The following is a 22,701-nucleotide window of genomic DNA, read 5'->3' as shown; positions in this document are numbered from 1 at the left end:
CCTGGTGCACAGGAGGCCCTCAATAAATGTATATTAAAGGACAATTCTCTTTCCAGGAGGGGAAACCAAATGTGGCTTTGTTCTGAGTGGGCAGGGTGTCATGTAGGAAGAACAGAAAGGAAGAATGGGAAATGATTCCCCTCCCCTCCAAATTACGTGGCTTGTTTTAGCTATGCTTGCTCTGAATGTTCCCAGGTAGGATGATTAAAGTATTTCCCAATCTCTGGGTAGGGACCTTAAAGCATCTAAGAAAGTACCCAAAAGGCAGTGTGATGTGGGTACAGGCCTAGGTGTTCATCAAGGCAAGCAGGAGAGGGACAGTAAGGGAGCCCCGGAAAGATGGTTCTCCTGGAGCTGTAAGTAGTGCTTGGCCACCTGGATCCCACAATTCTAAGTGTGCTTTCTTGTACTGCAATCCCTCCCCAGGGCACTGGAAGGGCTCATCAGAGCCCTGGAATGTCATTATCTAAGGGCATAATAAAAGCTAAAGGATCCGGGACTCTTAGAAAAGAGCAGCCTCCAGCAGGGGAAGTACCCAATGTACTGTCCCTGCTGACAGATAGAGCTTCCAGAGCCACCAGATTGAAGCACATTAAACAGGCAGCTCTGTGGGATGCCCATCCAGGGGGCATCTTCACTGTTTCTTAACCCATCACATGCTGCTCTGGAGCACTGCTCAATCCATATGTAGGATAAGAGGAAGTAAAAAAACCTTAGGTTTGGGAATTAATTATCACAAGTTCAATAATCCTCAGTTATACCTCTGGCAATACACCTCAATTTCACACCTTTTAAGGCTCAACTCTGTAAAACATGAAACCCAGTCCCTCTGAAAAGCTTCAGCGTGGCCTGTTTTCCAGCCTGTGACTCCCAGTCCCACCACTGGCTGAGTCTCTTACCTTCAAATTCAAAGCTACCAAGGGTTCGCAGGGCAAGAGTGATGCTCCCTACGTCGCTGGCCTCTGGAAGGCTGGTGAGGCTAGGGGAGGCCAACTGGTGGGCCAGGCCCTTGGGCATCCCGGGGTGCCGGAGGGGTTTGTGCATGAGCACCAGGGACAGCATCTTGAGCAGGCCATCCTGGATGTCTTTCTTCAGCTGTGGAATTTGCCGGCTCAGGTCATAGAGCACAGCAGTCAGGGCAGGGCTGGAGAGACAGTCCCTGAAGTGTTAGTCAGGGCTCAGAAAGCAACAAGTTTCAACCCCAAAGCACAAATCCCACTCCTCTGCTCATGTTTGACATGATGACAATGGGAAACACTTCCTTTTTCCGTTAGTCCTCACAGGTGATCGGAGACGGACCCATATTATTAGGCATCTTGGGCAGGTGAGCAAAGTAGGGCTTGGAAGTCCAAGGTAGGCCTGCTCATGACCTAGCAAGGTTTCACCTGCTGTCAAGGAGCCAGACCTGATCCCCTGCCTGCTGGGCCCCCCAAAGCGCATCTGAACACGTACCTCAGGCCCACAGCCAGCATAGGCTCGAGGAGCTCCTTGATGTCCTGCTGGATGCCGGGCCCCATGGCTCGGGCCAGCATGCTGATACAGGTGAAGACTGTGGCATCCACCTGAATGGCCTTCTGCCTCCTGGGGGGAAATAAACAATGGCCCACTTGAAGGCTTTGAGGGGCTGCCCTACTCCCTGCCTCAAGATCACTCCTGGAGGTGCCACCTTTTATATACTCCTTTGAGCCCTCCAGATCTCTCTGGACTCTCCTTCCTTAAGAGGGCCAAAGATTCTGTGCCCAGTTCTCAGAGAGGTATGTGAAGTTTGGGGACATTTAATGACTCACCTGTGGTGATTCAGAAAGTACATGGGAAAGACATCAGTGTCCTTGTTGTTAGAACAGAGCACCCTCCATCTCCCCCCCTGCCCCCCCCCCCCCAGGATCCTGACCTATTGTCCAACTCAAACTAAGCTACTTGACCTCCAGCCATAGGTTAGAGGTTTCTGAGAGCTTGGGAAAAGAATGGAGGTGGGGGGGCCTTGCAAATCAGAGGGCTGGAAAGGAAGCCCAGAGGCTGACTAGTCCAGCTCCTAGAAGAGAAAAAGAGGCAGCTAGACAAGGTCCTGCACAAGCTGTCATCTGGACTCCACAGGGATGCCACCCCTAAGAAGGGGCTGCCTGTCACCTCTGCAGAGTACTAACAATGGGGGAGGGGGGGGTTTCCTCTTCCCCCTGGTGCTCCTAGTTTTGCTGAGTCTCATCCTTCTTCATGCCATCACACTCCAAGGACCTGAGCTGAGAAACTTCCTTTGCTTGGACCCTCACAGACAAGGCTGCTAGGGCCCAACACCCTGGACACACTCTTGTCTGGGGATGCCCTTTGTGAAGACCTCAGATGTGGCCAGAGCAGAGCAGCAGACAAGGGACATGTGCTTCCTTCTTCTTGGACATACTGTTCCTCAATGCATTATGTCAATCATATGACAATTGCCACCTCTTTCCTTTTTTTGGCCTGTGCCTGTTATTCCTCATGTTCAATGATTTGGGAATGTCATTTATGATAAATTGCTGCCTCCCTCTACTATGTGATTTGCACCATATTTTTTAACTTTTCCAAAATGCTGCTAAATATGGCCTGATATAGGAAAGGTCTAATTCTTTCCTCTCCCACTAAAGATGAGGGGCCACTTTTCCCTGTGCCATTAGCCATATTGCACACTCAGAAATTTAGGTGAAAAAAGAACTTGGAGTGACATGGAAAATGCCACAGGAAATCCCCCCCTCCAGCCAAGCAAGGTAAGACCAAGATGCTTACTTAGGAGCAAAGTCCTTGGGTGGGAGGGCTGCTCGGATGATCTCCAGAACACGAGGCAAATAGACCTTAAACTCGGATCTCACGGCCACAGAGAGCAAGCCGAGGGCCTGAAAAGCAGCTGTGCGTTCCTTCTCCTTCTTGACGCAACTAAGAACATGGTTCATGGTGTCCTGGAGGTACTGAGTATCTGAAGACAGAACAGAGAGACTCTGGGTCTGCACTTGGGTGGTCCTGTCCTATTTACTTTTCAAGGGGAACATGGAACACTGGATGGATTCAAGAAGTTCCTACGATCCTACTAAGAATCACTTGCCTTATGCTAAAGACACACGTACAAAAGCACTTTTGGAAAGAGGTGAAGCAATGTTAAAGAGAAGGCAATTTAAAGTGTTTTCCTAAAAGTAATGCTGATCAGTTACCTTGTTCTAAGGCATTTTTACAGACTTACACTTAGCTATCTGGGTCACAATCATCAAGCTGAATTTCTTCTTTATGAAATACAGGTCAAATATTCTAACAGTGAATTCTAAGGGACTGTGTAAATTACTTTGTGTTGAAAATGGCTTCCAATAAATGGGCCAATTGCTTGGAAATCTTTTGTTGCCCAGATCTTCATCATAATGATACTTAATGTTAGGGGATTACATCTATAATTTGGAAAGCCTCAAATGTTTTTTCTATTTGATTTGCATAAGCTAACATCCATAGGCCAGCAATTCAAATTAAAGTGCTACTGCTGACACTGTCTCAATGTTGACATTGATTCGCTTCTATCTTTGATCCTCCTGGCAGTGTCTCAGAAGCCCCATGCCACAAACATATGGAGACATAGGGTGGCCCAAAGAATGACAGAAAGAAGAACTGGGATTGGGGGAGCACTGAGAGGACAGTTGGGGAAATAATGAAAGTATGTCATTTATTTTTTTACTGTAAGAGATAGGGAAGAATTAAAATATTCTCTATCCTGAGTTCTTAGCAAAACATGGCTGGATGTGCTGGGAAAAGGTTACTTTTACTGTGAAAATAGGAGGCTGTGACACTGATTAGAATAAACCAGAAGATCAAGGATTTTATGTGCAACCACTCAAATCACAGGTTCTTTGAAGTCCTATTACCTCGAACAAAGGCCCAAGAATAGCACTAGCTGGGGCAGAATCGGAACCTAGATCTTTCAAAGTTCTTATCCACTGAGATGCTCAGCTTTAATATTTGGGGGGTGGGAGGGCAGGAAGAAGGGGCACAATTTCGACAACATGTAGCTAGGTTTTGGAAGAGGAAGCCAAGAGGGGCATTTATTTTCCTTTTCCAGATTTGGCAAGCTAAAAAAAGGGACCGCACAGCCCCAGTGTCCCCAGGATCACAACTCCGGCAAACAGAACGAAGATTCCTGAAGTCTACATTTTTGTGAACTCAGAACGAACCCCAGCCTAGAAAGCTTCATCCAAACAGTGGTATGCATGAATTCCTGTCAGGCCCGATTGCGGTGACACATTTTAATGTATTGTTTAAGAAAACACAGAAAGAGCCCACATCAAAGGCTTCCATCCTAGGGCCTTCTGGGGCCTTCTTTCCTGCTGAGCAGCCCCTGAGCTGGTGAAGGTGGCTGCTCCCCCGGAGCTGAGCCATTAGCCCCTTGTCAACCTTGGACGGCATCACATGTTTATTTAGAGCTTGACTGAACAGGGTTAGGGCAGGCAGGAAGAAGGGGGGAAACTGAAAAAAGATGGGCCATGCCGTCTTGAGATCATTTCTCTCTGGCTTGACGGTTTAATGCTGCTAATTGCCTCATCCTCCTCCTTTGATACTTCCTAATTCTCACCCAGCCTGCATGTAACACCTCCCTGGCTATATTTGTCCTGCCGTTCTGTCTCAGTTACGGGCCTGAGAGGAGTCAGTGTCTCAGGGATTCGTAGATGTACAAGAATGGGGCTGGCTGGCCCTTCGCTTTTTTTTTTTTTTCGGAGTGGGGGGTGGTGGTCTCCATCCATATGCATGGGGCCTTGGATGAAGAACAGCAGGTGTGCCCTAGTGCCCTTGGACACATACTAGTGTGTGGGGAAAGAGTCCTGCTCAGCCCAGTATTTGGGAGCGGCCCGTCTTGTGCTCACCAGTGAAGGCAGATGGCTGAAACGCAGCCAGGCGGGGCAACAGATTAAGGATGGTCATCTGGATGAGGGAGTTCTTGCTGCTCCGGCATTTTAGCACCCACTGGCACACCTGGGACAGCAAAGGTAACAACGGGTCAGAACAAGAAGTGGGAGAAGGGAGGCTGGGAGCCAAAGGAGGGCTTCCCTGACTCACCTGATCAAATTTCTCTTCCATCAGGTCTCTGCAACATCGGCTTTCCACCAAGGTGGATTTGGCTGGGAGGGGAGACGCCCCAAATCCCATAATGCCTTGGTGGGCACTGTAACCCAGCAGGCCGACCAGGGCATTGGACTGCTGGGGCTGCACTGCCTGGAAGCTGGTGAAGGGAGTGATGTGACGAGGTTTTGTCCCAAAGCCCATGAGGTCTTTGCAGTACTTGTCATGCACTAGCTGCTGCTGGGTTATTTCTTCCATTTCTTCCCGGAGACGCTGCAAGAGAGAAAGAAATCATCTTTGTGTAGCAGCAGCTGCCAGCCTTGACCTCAGCAGACTCTTTAGAGCAACCCAGGCAGCCAAAATGGAGATGGTTATCTCTGCTATGGTCCAGCTCAGCAGCTGGCAGAGGCTTGGGTCTCCTTTAAGGGAAGAGCACCACCTACTGAAACACTAGGGAAACATCAGGGGGCATTCAGGGCGTAACACCCACCCACAGCTGGAGCCCAGCTTCGCCAATAAGGCAGAACCAGGAGCCCCAGCCCCAGCCCATGGACCATCAAGTAGGTGGCATGAGGAGAGCCTGGGTGGGGGGGGGGGGGTAAGGGGGTAAGGCAGGTTCCCATTTTAATCTCCCCAGAGATCCGGCGAGGAGCAAGTCATGGCTTTGTCAGTCCCAAGGTTCATCAAACTGGATGGGAAAGCTTCCAAGAGGGACCCTGTTCTGTTTTCTGAGAAGTGTTCAATGCTGTTCATCAACATGTCCAAATCCAACACCACATGCTATTACTTGATGGGAACTGACAATTCTCTTGGTCCCCCTGCCTATAAAGCCTTGCCTGCTTTATTTTCAGTTCCTGTAAAGTGCTGACACAAGCAGGCTATTTAATCTGGGACACACGGCGGGGACAGAGCCATTTCCAGGTTTCGTCCGGTAAGCCCGCACTGGGTACCTGCCGTGGCACAGGAGGCAGCAGCCCCGGCCCAGATCTGGCACTCACCTCTCCCTCCATGCTGCTGATCCTCACAAGCTCATTGAGAATCAGCAAGGCCCCATGAATCCGGTCGTCCCGATTCATGCCTTTCTCCTTGGCCAGTGTCTCGTCAAAGCCCTTCTCTGCTTCTTCATAGGTGTGCTAGGGAGAGATGGAGAGTGTCTTCAGTGACCATGTGCAGGCTGCAGCCCACAAGCCGGTCCTGGATGGTAGGGCTCCTGTCATGGCAGTCGGGAAGTTCCTACCGAGCTCCTGATGCCCCCACCGAGCGCTCTTGGAGGCAGTAATGGGGTGAAGGGAGACATTGAGCACAGGGTAGCTCTACAGGCCTGGGGCTCACCAGAAAGGGAAAGCCTCTCTGCACTCCTGGCCCAGATGCAAGTTTTTCCATTTGTCAAGTTAAGTGAAAGCTACTCTGTATCAGTGGTTGCTTGGGAGCTAAAAGCCCTTTTCCCTTTTTTGCAGAAACCTAAATAGAAGCCAAATTCTGGGGTTCCTAAGGAAAAACAGGATGTGCGGACATTGACCCGATCTGTGAGGAACCCTGCCAAGGGAATCTAGGCTGTTTAACCCACAGCTCTGGTTTGGGATTCCTGATAACAAGCCTGGTTGAGAGCCAGGGAATAGAATGCTGTTCTATTTTCTGGGACACAGGTGAACACATGGGAAGGCAGCATGGAAAGGGGGGAAGAGCTCTGAGCCTCTGCCCCTTATTAGCTGTATGATCCTGCATGAACTACTTCCCCTCTTTGGGCCTCTGTAAAGTGAAGGGGGCAGACTCAACTGGACAAACTCTGGGATCCTGACTCACGGCTCTTGGGATATCAGAGGGCCCTACCACCAGTCCAAGGGAACAAGGTGTGTATATGTGGAGGGGATTCTGTTTAAAATGTGTGCTTTGATAGCTGCCAGAGACATCTTATCCAACAAACATCAAGTGCCTAAGCATGAAAAGCAGCTTGCACTCTACTGAATGGACCAAACCCACTCACCCTGTACCACTGGGGTTTCTGCATCTCTTTCGGTTCACGCTGGGTGGTGAGGATCAGACAGGCTCGGAGGGCAGAGACAGCTCCTTCCCGGATGGCCTGTTTGGGGTCCCAGACTGCCACAAAGATAGTATCAAAGAAAGGCTGCACTTGCTGGAAGAAGAAGGTGGGGACGCTGATGGCCAGCTCACGAAGGACAAGAACCTGCGGGGGAAAGAAACAAGTCAGCATCCTGGAGGACTGTGTGTTGGAGGACCAACCATATGACACTTTTAGTGCCCATTGGATTAAGACTTAGAACGCTGTTAACTCTAATGTAGAACGCACCACTCCTCCTGTATTCTCACATTTCTCTAACATCGCCATTAATTTTCTTTTAAACATGGGTATATAAACGCATGCACACCCATCCATAAAAACCCCTATTTCTAAACCTCATTTCTCTTAAGCCACAATCCACCCCTGTCTGCCCTGGGCCCAGGCTGGCCCGGACTGGTCTTCCCAGTACTCACAGCTGCATGTCTCCGGCCCTCGTTGCGGTCGGCACCCAGCCATTCGAGGGCCCGTTTCACCTCAAACTCCACATACTCAGCTGTGCAAGTGTCTCCCGCCATGGCCAGGCGGCCGATGGCCTTGGATGCCATCTCCATGACAACTGGGTCATTGGAGGGAAGGAGGTTCCGAAGGTAGTTAGCAAACCTGCCTATGCGGGTAGCATATGCTTCCACTCCTATAAGGCTGGCTGCAAGGGAGGCAAGAAGACAGGGGATGGGGCGGGGACCCGAGAAGAAAGGAACCCTCTATCCCTTTATTTGTAACATCACAATCTCAGTTAACTTGTAGAACAAATGGAAGGGAGAAGCAGATTTCTGCTGAACCCTAATTTTGAATTAAAAAACAAAACAAAACAGGCTTCATGTTTCCCTATTTCAAACCTATTGCCAGAGCCCTTCACAGGGAGCAAAATTCTCCACCTTTGGACACAATTATCAACATGGTCTGCTCTCTGCGAGAGGTGCAAATGAGCAGTGAAGTGGCCCAGACACAAAAGCACCAACCAGGGGCTTGGACAAGTCACTGAAAAGGTGGCTGAAGTGTGTGACTCGTGGCCCTGCTTTGTTTGAGAGGCCCCCAATTAGCCCAGGACTCCTGAGATCAAGACTCTGCTTGGCTGGTTCTCTCTTACCTATGGCCAGGATGCCCCCTTTCCGCTCATTGGCATCTGAGCTGGACACCAGTTCAAAAATGTGATGATTCAACTGATCATAGAACCGGGTAGACTCCTCCTGACTCATCTGAAAATGGAGGAAGTCTGTAGTAACTTCTTTGTCCCCTTCCAGACATCACAACAATTCAACCTTTACAAAGCCCCTCCTACGTACAAGATTATGTGCTAAGTGCTGAAGACCCAAAGAAGGTCCTCCCCTCAAGCTTATGAGGGAATGCAGCACTTCCACAGGAAAGTCGATATAAAATACATAGCAGCAACATAAAAGCAATTTCAAGAGGGAAGGGACACTAACAAGGGAGGCAAAAGCTTCAAAGAAGAGGTGTCTCCTGGGTTTTGCTTCAAGGGAAGCAAGGATTTTAGGAAGTGGCGGTGAGGAGAGCATTGGTGATATGGGAAATCATAACCTCAAAGGTAGAGCCGTAGTGGGAACAGCTTGTAGGCCAGGAGTGCATGAAGGTGCAAAACACAAGAAAAGGCTGGAGAGCCTGGAGGAAGGCCCATGGAGGAGGGCTTTAAATGACATGTTGAGGAGACTGTATTTGAGACCACTGGGAGCCACTGAAGTTTGTTGAACAGAGGAGTGACAGCACAGCCCTGTTTTTGGAATAATGTGTAGAGGATAAATCAGAGAGACTAGAAGCAAGAGCAATGGGGGATACAGAAATGGTTCAGGTGAGAAGACAGCTAATATCGGATAGATGGGGTTCAGTGGAATGAAGGGAGAGATTCAAGACAGGCTGTAGGTGGATCAACAACAGTTTGGCAAATGATTGGCTCTGTGGAGTAGATAGAAGGAGAGGGAACAGTCAAGAGCTACTCCAAGTGAGTGACTGGATAAATGGGGGTGCCCTCAACACACCCGGAGGTGGGATGAGACACTGCCACAGTCCCTTGTCCTAATTTCACACGGTCAGATTCCTGTCTGAACCCACGTTTCCATATGGAAATGTATCAGTAAAGCCACTTTGCAAGAAGATGGGACAGATAACTTTCAGCAGGGAAGGCACACGTGTGTGACAAAGGACGTATCCAGGAGGTCCCCACAAACGTGCATGCTTGCCTATGGAGAGCGCCCAGCCACCACACCTCCCCTGCCCCAGGACCACGCGGCACTGACCTCCCGGAGTTCCAGGGTGACATAATGCTGCAGCTCCTTGGCAGTTTTGGCCCGCGTCTCCTCGCTGCGGCTCTTCAAGCCACTGGCAAACTGCTGGAGGATGGTCACGGTGCCCGACATGGTGGGGCTGGGTCCAGGCCTGGGGATCCAAGAAGAGAACTGGAGATAAACTCAAGGTCCTCCAGGACAAGACTTTTGTTATATGAGTTAAGAAAAGAAGCCCAGAGTGTGAAACAAGCTGCCTGCTCAAGAGCAAACTGAGCCAGTGAGCGGCCTCCATGGCTGGGCCTCTCCCTAACATCCCATTTCTACCAGCTGGCTGAACTCGCCGGCTCCAACCAGCCCAGCACTCCCTGCCTGAGGGCCCAAAGCTGCCAGCAGCCCTCCCTTCACACCCCTCCCCCCCCCAAGGAGCCAAATTCGGTGATGATATCATAACCCCTGCATCCTCAACACAGAGCAGCACAGACCCTGGAAAAATGCAGCGAAGGGATTCTAGCAAGGTCCATCCCCGGATGGCAGCATGGGAGGCTCCCCCGGGGACCTGCCGAATAAAGGCCCGGGAAGTTTCCCCACTCTGACTCGTTGAGATGAGGAGCTTGCTTCAGACTATTTCTGAGGTCTAACCACTATGTAGCCCCAAGAGGCTGAGAAGATGCCAGACCTCCAAAAGACTAATTTTAAGAGTCTGTATAGATCTTCGTTTCAGACTAAGGCTAGAGAGCCAAACTCAATTATCATTTCTCTGCAGAAAAAAGCCCAAAGAAATAGTGACAAATTATTAAGGGCAACGTGAATTACAAAATACTATGGACGTCTATGCCTGGTTCTACTGGGAAAGCTACAAGAACCAGGCCCTCTCAGACTTCCTGTCTCCCAGAAACGGCACGTCCACTACAGAGGGCGGCCACAAAGTGGTGTGGTGGGGACCAGGCATCCCACCTGAGACACCAACTAGGTGTATGGCCTTGGACAAGCCATTTAATCTACTCGCTGTGCCTCAGTTCCTTCGTGTGAGGAGGTTCTAAGGCCTTCCAGCTCCAGATGTAGGATCCTATAACCCATGCACAAGACAGGAGTCTTTATTAGGCCATTTTCTGGGGACTGGGCCCAAGGGAGAAGGGCGGGAGACAGATGAGCCTGTATGGGGGTTTCTGGAGAAGCTAGGGAAGATGGAGGTGGACCTTTAGAATCTGGGTCTCTGTAAAGAGTGGAGACAGAATTATATCCATAAAGTACTATTCTGGAGAGGGGACTCTCAAGAGCTGATAGGAACTTCAGGAATCATCCAGCCTTGGGCTTGGGAGCAGCTTTTCTCTCATTAGAGGTTATCAATTCAATTGAAACATTTGTTAATAAAGGTGCCTGATGCCCAAGATTAACTTTGTGAAGTTTTAACAAACCACTGAAAGGTGTTATGTGTATCAATAAGTGCATAAATATATAGTTAATTCTCAGGGATTTTCATTTCTATTTTTATCCCGTTTTTGGTTGAAAGTTTAGTAATCAAAAAAGTTTCAAAGACACAAAGATCTTAAAGATTTGAATAAAGTACTTAGTTTTGTATTTTTTTAAAATAAAGATGAAAAAAATTGTTCTTTGGCACCTTCTAAATTGTTTTTCCATCATGCATATATGTATGTCCATATATATATGTGTGTGTGTGTGTGGACATACATATGCGCAGCGCATATATGGAAGGAAATATAAATGTGTCTCTAAACCTCTGTGAAATGTCTAATATGTAAGGCACTGTACTAGGTACTTGGGGAGATGAAGGCCAAAATGAAACAAGTTTTGCACTCAAGGAGCTTAAGTTCTGGTGAGGGGGTTATAAAATGTACCCATATTATATGGGTACATATATATTTATTATATGCCCACATATATGTGGGTATATATATTAATATATTATGTATCACATTAAATATACATATGTACCATATACCCATGTAAACACATAATATTATGTATTATATATACACATATGTATTAATGCCCACACAAATAGGACATAATCTGTGGAGGAAAGGGTACCAACGACTGGGATGCTTGGGAAAAGCCTGGGCTGAGCCTCAAAGGAATCTGGGGGGTCCTACGGCAGGTTTGGAGGCGGGGGATTCCAAGTACAGGGGACGGCCCATCCCAGTGCATGTGAAAGGACGCAGAAAAGTGAGTCTGGGGACAAATAGGAAGACAGCGTGGCTGGAAATGATGAGAAACATCATTTTACCTGAAAAGGTAGGGGAGGATAGGCCCTGTGGCAGGGGGTGGAAGAACGAACCTAATTAGTCCTCAAGCCCAGACCATTGGTGCCAAGTTCTAGTTGGACGGGATAGGCTGTGGAGGGCCTGGGACTTAGTGGCACCTCCCAAGGTGAATCCTGGTTCCCCAGCCTCTGCTTGCATATTCCTAGGCGATAGGGAACTCACTACTTTACAAGGTGTGGCAAGTAAGACAAGAGTGGAGCCTCAGCTCTGGGCTAAAACAGCTGGATGCAAGGACTAGCATCCTGCAACATCATGTTTTCTAATTGTAAAATGGAGATCCCGTTTAGGCACAACAAAGGTTCTATCCTGAGGCAGTAGCCAATACCTGGGCCGGAGGCTTCCTGCCCTTCCCACCCACGGCTGGTTCTGCCCTTAGGGGCCCTTGGAACGCCCCCAGCCTTCCCCTTCTCCTGCTGCCTCCTGGAGCCAGAAGGGAGCCCGCTCTGCGATGACAGCTACAGGTCAGGCTGCAGAAGTGGGGGCTCTGGCACTGGACTGGAGCCTCTCCCAGATGGCCCAGGGGGGCTAAGTCCCCTCCCCGCCAAGACCCACACTCAAGGGCAGGGGGTTAGCATAAGCTCCCCGAGGGCAGGAAACGGCTTGCTTTTTCCCTTTGCATCCTCGGTCCCCGCTCGCTGGCACACAGCAGGCACTTGATAAACGCTCGCTAACTATTTAGGCCTCTTTGAGGAGCCGCGCTGGGCGCTGACAGGGACGTTGACACTAAAGGGTTTCTGAGGCAGACGGGTGCTGGTCCTGGGGGCTCCGGGAGACCGCGGGCTCGGAGGCTGAGGGGGAGCTCTGGGGATCCCCGAGGACGGAGGCTGCGGGGAAGCCTGGGAACGTTCGGACAGGGCTCCTTGGGAGATGGGGGGCCTCGGACAGCTCGGGAGGGTCCCGGGACGCCCCTCTGGTCAATCAGGAACTTCTGGAAGACTCCTGGGCGGGGGAACCCTGGCAAGGCGGCCAAGCTTCGGGGAAGGGGCATCTGACCAAGCGGGGGTTTCTAGCAGGGCTGGAGGTCCCTGGGGTGTCGGGGGACTTGGGGGGCCCCGGACGAGGCAAGAGGCTCTGAGGTGTCCGGGAAGCCCCGGGGCGGAGGACGCCGCGAGCCACGGTTGGCGGCTGGGCCGGGCAGGGCCCGAGGGACGTCTGCGGGGGCCCAGGTGCCCAGCGGCGCCGCGGCCTCCCTCCAGCGCGGGGGTCCGGGCCCCGACCCCGGCCCAGCCGGGGAGCCGAGCGGCTGGCGCCAGACTCACCGTGACTTGCGTGACTCGCGGCCTCCCCTTCAGCCGGTGCAGCTGCCGAAGGCGCCGCCGCCGCCGCCGCTCCAACCCCCCCCACCCCCAGCACCGCCCGCCTTCCCTCCCGGCGGCCCTCCGAGCCGGGTGGGGAAGGGCGGGGCACCGGACTCCTAGGACCAACCGAAAGATCGGAGGAGGAGACAGGCGGGCCTGGCGACCAATGGCAGAGAGCAAGGAGGAACGCGCTGGAACCCGGCCCCCCGAGGAGGCGGGAGAAGTTCAAATGGACAAACCACGCATCCAGTAACAAGCGAGCGCCGCGCAGAGCAACACCGCGACAGGCCAATCGGCGGCAAGTCGCCCTCCCTGGCCACTTCCGACCCGGCTTCCAGTGCGTGCTGCCTTGAAATGAGCCCCCTGCACAGCTGGCTAGCTCTTCCGGATACCGCCTCCGCCGGGCTACCTGGAAAGCGGGGTCAGCCCCCGCCCCCTCCCCCTCCCCTGAGTGGGCGCCGAGTGCCTCCGCGCACGAACTCGGGCCGCAGCTGCGGACTTCCCGTCCGCCTCATCCCCGGACGTCCCTAGTGTCGCATTCGGGGTTTGACACGGGAAACGAACCCCGGGGACACAGGCGTTTCCCCAACAAACCCCAGCAGAGATGAGCGAGGTCCCCGAGGTCACGGCCCGCCAGCGCCAGGGCTCAGGTGTGTGCCCGACTCCAAGCCTGGCGGCCGGCCTTACACACTGCCCATTCATGTTCTTCTTGGCTTCCTGCCTAGAGCAGGGCGCGCAGTCGTGGGAACTGGGGGGAGGGGGGGTTGTTGTGTGTGTAGTTGTAGAACTCCGGGGTCAAGTCTGCAAAATGGGCAGAAAAATACTTGCCCAGGGCTGTGGAATCAGTCTAGAGGTGAGTTTTTACACGGTTCCCAAGTACTGATCATTCTTCAAAAGGCGGAGCTCTCCGCTTCCCTCTTCCGCGATCCAGCCTAATTTATGGGGTGATCTTCCCTTTAGAGTCCTTCCCTATATAATTTGCATATGATGCCGGCTTCCCTTGGCTTCTGTGATCTTTGGTGAATATTTCCTCCAGTGTGCACATGTCCACCAATGATCGCGGCTTTGCTCCTCTCCTACCCTCAACATCACCCGGGTACCAAGAAGTTTGTTTTCCTCTTGTTGATTTCTCTGCCTCCTCTTCCATTTGTAATGCGCCAAGTTAGCACAGTTCGGGGCACAGAGTAATTAGAGATTTTCATCAGGATTTTCTCAGAAAATATTAAAGTGGGAGTCATTCCGAGATACTCCACCAAGCCCCCCCTCCCCTCTCTCTCTCAAAATAAATGCCCACATAAAAAATAAAGGGGAGAAAAGGACCAAGACCCGGTGAGGAATGGAATCTATTCATGAGTTCCTGTTAGAATTGCATTCTATCTTGGGTCACCCAGAAAGGCAGTGACTCGACTGGAGATAGGGTCACGAGATCTTTCTTCCCTTTCTCTCTTTTCCAACACCGAGATTGCTCATCTGGGGCTCAGGGAGGTAACGGAAAGGGGAATGGGTTCGAAATTGAAGAAATGAAACCCAACTTCTATCGCTGGGACCCTGGGAAAATGTTATTCCTTTTCAGACAGCCTTTCATTTAATTTAAAAAACACATTTATTTTGTACCTGTGCTATATGTTGAAGCTACAATAATAAAAAAAAAAAACACATTTATTTTGTATCTGTGCTATATGCTGAAGTCACACAAAAGAAAAACTGACATGAATGGACGAAGCATAAACACTGTGACATGTTGCTGGGGGTGACCAAGGTCACACAGGTTACTGGAAGCAGTCCAGTGTTCTTTCCACGGTTTCTCGGCCTTTCCTCTTGGTGTCCCCCATGCTTTGCATATAGCAACGTCAATTAAATTCGTGACTGGAACCGAATGGATAGTCTTAGGGCGGAGGGAGAGAGAGTTCCTGCAGTGTGGTGGGATGAGACCTTTTTTTCCCGGGCCCCACGTACTCAAGGAGCGGGTTTCCGCACGGCCGACAAAGGCCGGCGCACAACATGGCGGCCCCTAAGCCTTACGGAGTGCTCCGGGGCCGTCGCCTGCCTCGCTTCTGACCGAAACCTGGAGGACTGGAAGACGTGCCAGTCGCAGGGTCAAAGGAGGTCAGGCTTCCAGCGAGCCGGGCACCCGTCTCCGGCAGCCCCCCTTCCCGGTGCGCCCTTCCTGCGCTCGGCGACGTTTCAGTCTTCTCTCCCTAGCGGCGAGCCCCTCCAGAAGCCCTCCCGCCTCGCTTCCCCGGAGCCACGCTTTCCAGGAGCCGCGGGCCCCGCTCCAGCCCGGCGTAGCCCGCTCCAGGTCCGCACCCCTCCGTGCCGGGATAGTGCCGGGGTCGTGGCGGGCCTGCAGCCCCTCCGGACCGGTCTCACCCGCTAGCCCCGCCCCCTCCCCTTGTCCCCTTTACCTCTAGCCCCACCCCCTAGCTACTTTCACCCTCGGGCCCCGCCCCCTCCCTTGTCCCTTTTGACCCTAGGCCAGCCCCGCCCTTGCCACTTCCACCCCCTGGCGCCGGCTCTCCTCCAGCCGTGAGCCCCGCCCCCTCCTCGTGCTCGCGCCGGCTCCTCCACGTGTTCCGCTCGCCCGGCCCTGGAGCCCACCCTGGCCCCCTCCATGGCGGAGGCCCCGGGCCCCGGGGAGAAGATCAGCGTGCAGGCGGGCAGCGAGGGCCCCACGGCCGCAGAGAAGGCCAAGGCCTGCCCGTGCGACGACTGGTCGGCGCCGCCGCCGCCGCCCCCGCCGCGCACCTGGCGCCAGAAGTGCGCCGCCTACGTGCTGGCGCTGCGGCCGTGGAGCTTCAGCGCCTCGCTGAGCCCCGTGGCGCTGGGCAGCGCGCTGGCCTACCGCACGCAGGGCGCGCTGCAGCCGGGCCTGCTGCTGGGCAGCGCCGTGGCCGTGCTGGCCGTGCACGGCGCCGGCAACCTCGTCAACACCTACTACGACTTCTCCAAGGGCATCGACCACAAGAAGAGCGACGACCGCACGCTGGTGGACCGCATCCTGGAGCCGCGCGACGTGGTGCGCTTCGGCGTCTTCCTCTACACGCTGGGCTGCGTCTGCGCCGCCTGCCTCTACTTCCTGTCGGCGCTCAAGCTCGAGCACCTGGCGCTCATCTTCTTCGGGGGCCTCTCGGGCTCCTTCCTGTACACGGGAGGTGAGGCTCCCCCTGGCGGAGGGGAGGGCGCGCGCCCCGGGAGAAGCTCCCCCGGGAGGGCCCGGCCTGAGTGTGCACCCAGAGGTCTGCGCCCGGCCTGAGAGTGCTCCCCAGAGGTCTGCGCCCGGCCTGAGAGTGCTCCCCAGAGGTCTGCGCCCGGCCTGAGAGTGCTCCCCAGAGGTCTGCGCCCGGCCTGGGAGTGCTCCCCAGAGGTCTGCGCCCGGCCTGGCGGTGCTCCCCAGAGATCTGCGCCGGCCTGGCGGTGCTCCCCAGGGGCTCTGCGCCCGGCCTGAGAGTGCTCCCCAGAGGTCTGCGCCCGGCCTGGCGGTGCTCCCCAGGGGCTCTGCGCCCGGCCTGAGAGTGCTCCCCAGAGGTCTGCGCCCGGCCTGGCGGTGCTCCCCAGAGGCTCTCGCCCGGCCTGAGAATGCTCCCAGAGGTCTGCGCCCGGCCTGAGAGTGCTCCCCAGAGGTCTGCGCCCGGCCTGAGAGTGCTCCCCAGAGGTCTGCGCCCGGCCTGGCGGTGCTCCCCAGGGGCTCTGCGCCCGGCCTGAGAGTGCTCCCCAGAGGTCTGCGCCCGGCCTGAGGGCGCTCCCCAGGGGCTCTGCGCCCGGCCTGAGAGTGCTCCCCAGAGGTCTGCGCCCGCCCGAGAGTGCCCCCAGAGGTCTGCGCCGCCGAGAGTGCTCCCCGAGGTCTGCCCTGCCTGGCAGGCTCCCCCAGAGGTCTGCCCCGGGCCTGAGGTGCTCCCCAGAGGCGCGCCCCGGGCCTGGAAAGGCTCCCCAGAGGTCTGCCCGCCGGCAGTGCTCCCCCCAGAGGCTGCGCCCGGGTCTGAGGTGCCCCCCAGAGGTCTGCGCCCCGCCTGGGGGCTCCCCAGGGCCTTGTGCCCGCCTGAGAGTCCCCCGAGGTCTGCGCCGCCTGAGGGCCCCCCAGGGGGCTCCGCCGCCTGAGAGTGCTCCCCAGAGGTCTGCGCCCGGCCTGGCGGTGCTCCCCAGAGGTCTGCGCCCGGCCTGGCAGTGCTCCCCAGAGGTCTGCGTCCGGCCTGGCGGTGCTCCCCAGGGGCTCTGGGCCTGGTCCTGCTGCCCAAGGGGTCCAGAGCCCCGGCCCGACGGTGCTCCCCAGAGGTCTGCGCCTGATGTCTAGCCCAGGATGGCCCAGGTTCGGTGCTGGCTGTGCTCCCTGGGAGTTTGGGGATCGGGCCTGGCCTTGTTCCCCAAGGGGACAGTGAGGGGCCTAGGTAAGGCCCCCTTCAGGGGCCCTTGCTGCCTCTGTCCTTCAGGGAGGGCCGAGTGCTTTGGGCCCCCATTTCTTTTTCTTGGTCCTGAGCTTCCTCTTGTGCACAGTGAGGAGCCTGGATCCGAGCACCCCCAAGCTCCCACCGACAGTCGGTGATTGGGAGGGGAAGGGCACCTTCCAGGCCCCTGGGAGCGGGATTTCCCCTTGTGCGGACAGGCCTTGGAGGAGGTCCTGCTCTTGCCACTTGCCACTTCGTGCGGCACTTTGTGCCCTGAGAACACTGTGCGAGTTCCCAGCGTCCTCCATGCCGCCTCCTGACCGCCAGAACACGGTTCTCCCTTCCAGGAGCAAGTCCAGGGAGCTACTGCTGAAAGTGGTGGAAGGCCCGCCTCGGCAGCCGGCTCTGGCCGGCCGTGGGGTCACCGTTTCTAGGGTTATTTCAGAGAGGGGAGCAGAACAAAAAGGAGGGGAGCGGGCTTCAATTTTCAGCTCCGTTCAACAGATATTTCTCCAGTACCTATTGGGTGCCAGACTCTGGGTAGAAAGAGACAAAGCCGAAAGGCTTCTCTTCTGCAGGGGGGCAGTGGAGTTTGGGAAGGAGCCAGAGGGGCCTTTGGTGAGTGTGCTGGGCCGGGCATGGGGACAGCCTGGGGAAGCGCTGAGAGGGGGTGGGGACCTGAAGCCCAGCCTTAGGGGAGAGACCCTTCTGCCCCTTGGCGGCTCTGGAGGAGGAAGCAGTCAGCTCCAAGCAGGGGGGCCTGTTGGGAGACCTCCAGGCGTCCGTGGGAGTGCAGGAGAGGGATTCCAGAGGTGCTTGGAGGGAGGGGAGCCCAAAGGCGGCGGTTGTTTGGGTGGGGAGAGAGGTGAGAGGGAGAAGGGAGGAACTGAGGCTGGTCCCGTGGATCTGCGCTCCACATGGGCCAGGGCAGGACCTGGATGGCTGGAGCCCAGGCGCCTTGGGATGCCGGCCTTCAAGTCTTGGGAAGAGACTCTAGGCTTCCCTTTGTGAGATCTGCCAGCGGTGGCTGGAAGCTGGGCTAGGGAGAACCTGGCCTGAGTAGAACAGGAGGGGAAGGACTGCCGGGGGGAGGGGAGGGGGGCAAGGCTGTAGGCAGAGGCGTTAGCAACGATTGGAGAATGCTATTTGGGGTCCTCCCATCATGCTGGTTCTCAGAGACCTGAGGGTCCTTCCAGCCTAGCTTGTCTGACCTGGGAGAGAGAGGACAAGGAAGCCGATTGCTCTGCTTGGTAGCCATAGGAAGCAGAGCAGGGAATTGGGGGGAGGGTGTCTACCCCCAGCCTGGGAAGACCTCCCTGGTGGATTGGGTGATGGAGAAGGGCTTATTCTGGGGACCGGCCCATCCCCTGCATCCTGAGTCTTTGCCCCTGGACTGACAGAGAGAGAGGGCCTGGGACTTGGTGAAACGCGGGCGCTGGGATCTGGGTTCTCTCCTTGAGGCTCCTGCCAAGCCTCTCTGGGGCCCAGCTCCGTTTCCCGAATGTAGCTTTGGTCTCGGTACTGTGTCACATTTAAGGAACCCTCATCCCCCCTGGTTGCTGGCTTTGTTTTTAAACACCATAAAACCAGAGGCTGCACCGGAGAGCAGGCGGGTGAGCAAAGGGAAGGGCCCTGGCTTTGCTCTTACCCGGCCCCAGAAGGACAGAAGGCAGAGAGGCAGCGGGCGCTCTTCGCTCTGCTTGGCCAGGCTCGCGAGGGAAGCTGCTTAATGCTCCTCCTCTCAGGCCGCTCCTGCCGGTCTGTCTGGGAGGGTAGAAGGAGCCTAAATGACTTGTGTGCGTGAGGGGTTATTCTGAATTACGGAGGAAAGCCCAGGGGCTGTTCTCGGGAGCGGGCTGAGGCAGGTCAGGCAGCGTGGGGACCTCCTGTCCTCAGCAGTCTTCAGGAGAGAGAGCTGCCGTAGGAAAGGGCCGAATCTGGGAACCCTCCCCGGCTTTTGTGTGCCTCAGGGCCCTGAGCCTCGGCTGCTTCGGGGACATCGTGCTCATCCTGGGCCTGAGTGTTTCTGGGGGACCGAGGGCTCACATTCATGGTGACTGGCGGTGGGCCGGTCCCGCCATGGAGGCTCTTTCCATCTGGAGCAGTCGGGAGAAGTGGGGGTGGGGAGCAGGGAGGCTTGCCCAGAGCTGTGCACTAGGGATGCTTAGGAAGGGGAGCCCTGTGTGCGAAGGGGTTCTGGGGACCGGGTCGTTTCCTCACCCCCAGCCCCCTGGGCACTTCACTGGGTAAGCTCTGGGGGTTTCATGGAGACTGCTGTTCTAGAATCAGTAGGGTTAGGTGTTGCTCACTGGAGGATGAAGAGGATAAAGAATGAGCATCCAGGGTGCAAGCGCCTTCCAGTAGTGACTTGTTTAAGTGCCCAGGGAGGGGGATGCCTCCATTTTACAATTGAGGACACTGAGGCAGAGATAAAGTCACCTGCCCTGGGTCACACGGCTGGCAAGGCTCAGACCCTGCCCCTTGGCCTGGCACTCTGTGTCCCTGAGGAGGCAGCTGAAGCTGGGAGAGGTTAGGACCCCCTGTGTCGGTGTCTTCCTGCCCCACGCAGATTATAAGAGCCTTGAGGTCAGGAAACAGCTCATTAAACTTTGTGTTTCATCTAGAACGTGGAGGGATACCCTGGATAGTGGGCACCTAATAAATGTTTGTTAGGTTATTGGGAGAGTCGTTGGAATATTACTGGGGGCTTGGTTGGAAACAAATTGATTAGTAATCTTTGGGTCCCTTTGCTGTATCTGTGAACAAATCCATTTTTGCCCTTGCCGCTGTTTAAGAAGGCAAGCTGATGGTGGGCTTGCCCCCTGCTTCAGGTTCCCTTTTCTTACAAAGCTCCTTGACTTTTGACAGTAAGAGTGAAATGAACTCCTTGAAATGAACTTCTCTGTTTGGGTTTTTTTATAATCCTCTTAATTCACAGCCTCTGATTTCATGTCAGCTCTTTGTTTTCTGGCCCTAGGGGTTGGATTCAAATACGTGGCTCTGGGCGACCTGGTCATCCTCATCACCTTCGGCCCGCTGGCCGTGATGTTTGCCTACGCCGTGCAGGTGGGCTCGGTGGCCATCTTCCCCCTGGTGTACGCCATCCCGCTGGCGCTCAGCACGGAGGCCATCCTGCACTCCAACAACACCCGGGACATGGAGTCCGACCGAGAGGCCGGCATCGTGACCCTGGCCATCCTCATCGGCCCTGCCTTCTCCTACATGCTCTACAACACACTGCTCTTCTTGCCCTACCTGATCTTCAGCATTCTGGCCACGCGCTACACCATCAGCATGGCGCTGCCCCTGCTCACCATCCCCCTGGCCTTTGCGCTCGAGAGACAGTTCAGGAGCCAGAACTTCAACAAACTGCCCCAGAGGACTGCCAAGCTCAACCTCCTGCTGGGGCTCTTCTACGTCTTTGGGATCATCCTGGCCCCGCCGGGCGCCCTGCCCAGACTCTAACGGGCCGGGTCAGCCCTCCCTCCTCCCCCCTTCCCCTTCAGCGGACCGTGACTCCCGGACTCAGGGTGTGAATCAGTGTCTGAGAAGGATCTGGGATCTGGGAGCTTTCGCCTTTGGGGTAACAGAACCTTCATAGCTATCCATGTTTTCTCGCAGTCCTTGGGATTCTGCCGGGACCCAGGAGCATTCTGGGGGCACCGGCTCGCTCTGCTCACAGCTTCCACTAGAGGGCAGCGTCGGGTCACTTTGAAATGAGACTGTCCCTTCCACGTGTGGCCAGCCTCTCCGGCCCCTCACTACAGGGCACTTGTAGAACCCTTACATTGAAGCTCATTCCCTTACCAGTTTTGGTCTTCTGTGGTAATGTGGGCTCGCTAACATGGGCCCGGCCATCTCTTCCCTTTGGTCTCTGGCCCAGAAAAGGGCCGAGAGAGCCCTCGTTCACAGCCCACGGGCTCAGATGCGCTCCCCCGACGGATCCGCTCTCTGGTCCCTGGCGGGTGTGGGGAGGGCAGAGGCTGCTTCCCTTGTAGGAAACCATAAAGGAGGCAGGGCCAGGAGTTCCTGCTGTCCTTGGCCTGAAATGACAGCATGGTCAGCAGTTTGAGGGCGTCCAGGACACCGTTTCTCTTCACCCCTGCTCTCAGCCCTTCCCCTTTTAAAAATCTTTTAATATTTCTTTTGAATACCCTTGCCCAGTTTTCTTAGAGAGAAGAAAAAACAGCATTCTGCCACTAGATTTCCTGGTAAGAATTTAGAAGCTGTCGCAGAGCCCAGGGTAAGCCAACTAAGCCCACAAATCTTTGGGGTTCCCGGGTCAGGCCCGTGGGCCGTTTCTGAGCCAGAGTGGGCCAAGCACAGCGAATTTAGTCTCTCTAGGGTATGATGACATCATCTGACCCACCCCAAATATTTGCAGCCCTTCTCCCCACAGCAGCTCTAAGGCTTTGGTGCCCAGGGTAGAGGGTGGACCAGGCTCACCATATGGTCCAGACCATGACCAGAGCGGGTCACATCACAAAGAGAAAGAGGGGAGACCCTGGAGGTTCTTGGCAACGGTTTTGGTCCCGACACAGAGCCCACAGCAAAGAGAAAGGCTGAAGTCCTCCCCAGCACTCCTTTCCCAAGACCTTGGTAAGACGCAAATTTGGGGTTTGTGGAGTTGTAGGCGCTGCTCCCGTCCATCCTTTCATGAATTGGCCCCTCCCAGAGCTTGGCCCTCTGGGAAGAGGGTCTTCTGTGGATCCCCAGGTTGGCCACCGCGTCTTATCCTGTCCATTCTGTCTCATTAGCCTGCAAGCTAGAGTCTAATGCCGATTTTAATACATTTTTGATACATGCACACCCTGACAAAGCCACATTTGGTATTGAGTTTTGTACACGGCTCACCATGCATTTATACGGCTGTTGTTGATTCAGTGAATTTTTCTTAGTCTTGTTGATTAAAAAAAAAAAATGAAGAATTCGCTCATTACCAGTCTCTGGCTTCTCTTTGCCTCTCGAGCACCTTCCCCGCCGGGTCTCTTAAGGTCCCTGGAACACGACACAGCGGTTTGATCCAGTGGTTTAGCAAAGTTGGGTTCTTAGCCAAGCTGTGCCAGCGGGCACCCTACCCCCCTCTCAGAAGGGGTTCTGAGTCACATGTGGAAGTTTAAAGTGAGACTTCAGAGCTAGAAGGGACCCACATCCGCACTGGTCACACCCCCCTGATGGATCTTTGTGTGTGAGGGAGACACGTCACGTAGGGACAACTTGAGCACATCTCCCAGGAGCCAAGGAGCTTCCCCTCCCTTCTAGCTCTGGGCTCACAGACCCAAAGACACGGCTGCACCAGCCCGTGACTGATCGGGGCAGGGCTCTGGGAGACCAGGCTCCTTCAGTCCTACCTGACAGACACTG

General features: G+C 54.9%; 2 protein-coding genes across 3 annotated transcripts in view; one reads left to right on the top strand and one right to left on the bottom strand.

Moving 5' to 3' along the window:
* Positions 1-12,999, bottom strand: part of MTOR (mechanistic target of rapamycin kinase) — a 105,494-nt gene extending 92,495 nt beyond the window's left edge. For both annotated transcript variants that reach the window (XM_031962867.1, XM_031962868.1), the window contains exons 1-11: positions 12,920-12,999; positions 9,391-9,529; positions 8,229-8,337; positions 7,555-7,784; positions 7,046-7,246; positions 6,060-6,194; positions 5,059-5,334; positions 4,866-4,974; positions 2,758-2,944; positions 1,453-1,581; positions 900-1,144 (exon numbers count right to left, since the gene is read on the bottom strand). In XM_031962867.1, coding sequence (XP_031818727.1) covers positions 900-1,144; positions 1,453-1,581; positions 2,758-2,944; positions 4,866-4,974; positions 5,059-5,334; positions 6,060-6,194; positions 7,046-7,246; positions 7,555-7,784; positions 8,229-8,337; positions 9,391-9,510 — 1,741 coding nt within the window. In that variant the 5' untranslated portion in view covers positions 9,511-9,529; positions 12,920-12,999. The remainder of the gene's footprint in view (positions 1-899; positions 1,145-1,452; positions 1,582-2,757; positions 2,945-4,865; positions 4,975-5,058; positions 5,335-6,059; positions 6,195-7,045; positions 7,247-7,554; positions 7,785-8,228; positions 8,338-9,390; positions 9,530-12,919) is intronic.
* A 1,868-nt stretch (positions 13,000-14,867) lies between these two features.
* Positions 14,868-22,289, top strand: UBIAD1 (UbiA prenyltransferase domain containing 1). The gene is made up of 2 exons (XM_031962869.1): positions 14,868-16,110; positions 20,315-22,289. The coding sequence occupies exons 1-2, from the start codon at positions 15,570-15,572 to the stop codon at positions 20,800-20,802; spliced, it is 1,029 nt and encodes a 342-aa protein (XP_031818729.1). The 5' UTR covers positions 14,868-15,569; the 3' UTR covers positions 20,803-22,289.
* The last annotated feature ends 412 nt before the right edge of the window (positions 22,290-22,701 follow it).

The sequence above is a fragment of the Sarcophilus harrisii genome, chromosome 3 (assembly GCF_902635505.1).
Source record: "Sarcophilus harrisii chromosome 3, mSarHar1.11, whole genome shotgun sequence".
Lineage (NCBI taxonomy): Eukaryota > Metazoa > Chordata > Mammalia > Dasyuromorphia > Dasyuridae > Sarcophilus > Sarcophilus harrisii.
Note: the sequence above shows the minus strand (reverse complement) of the source record. Positions and strands in the feature narration are given on the sequence as shown.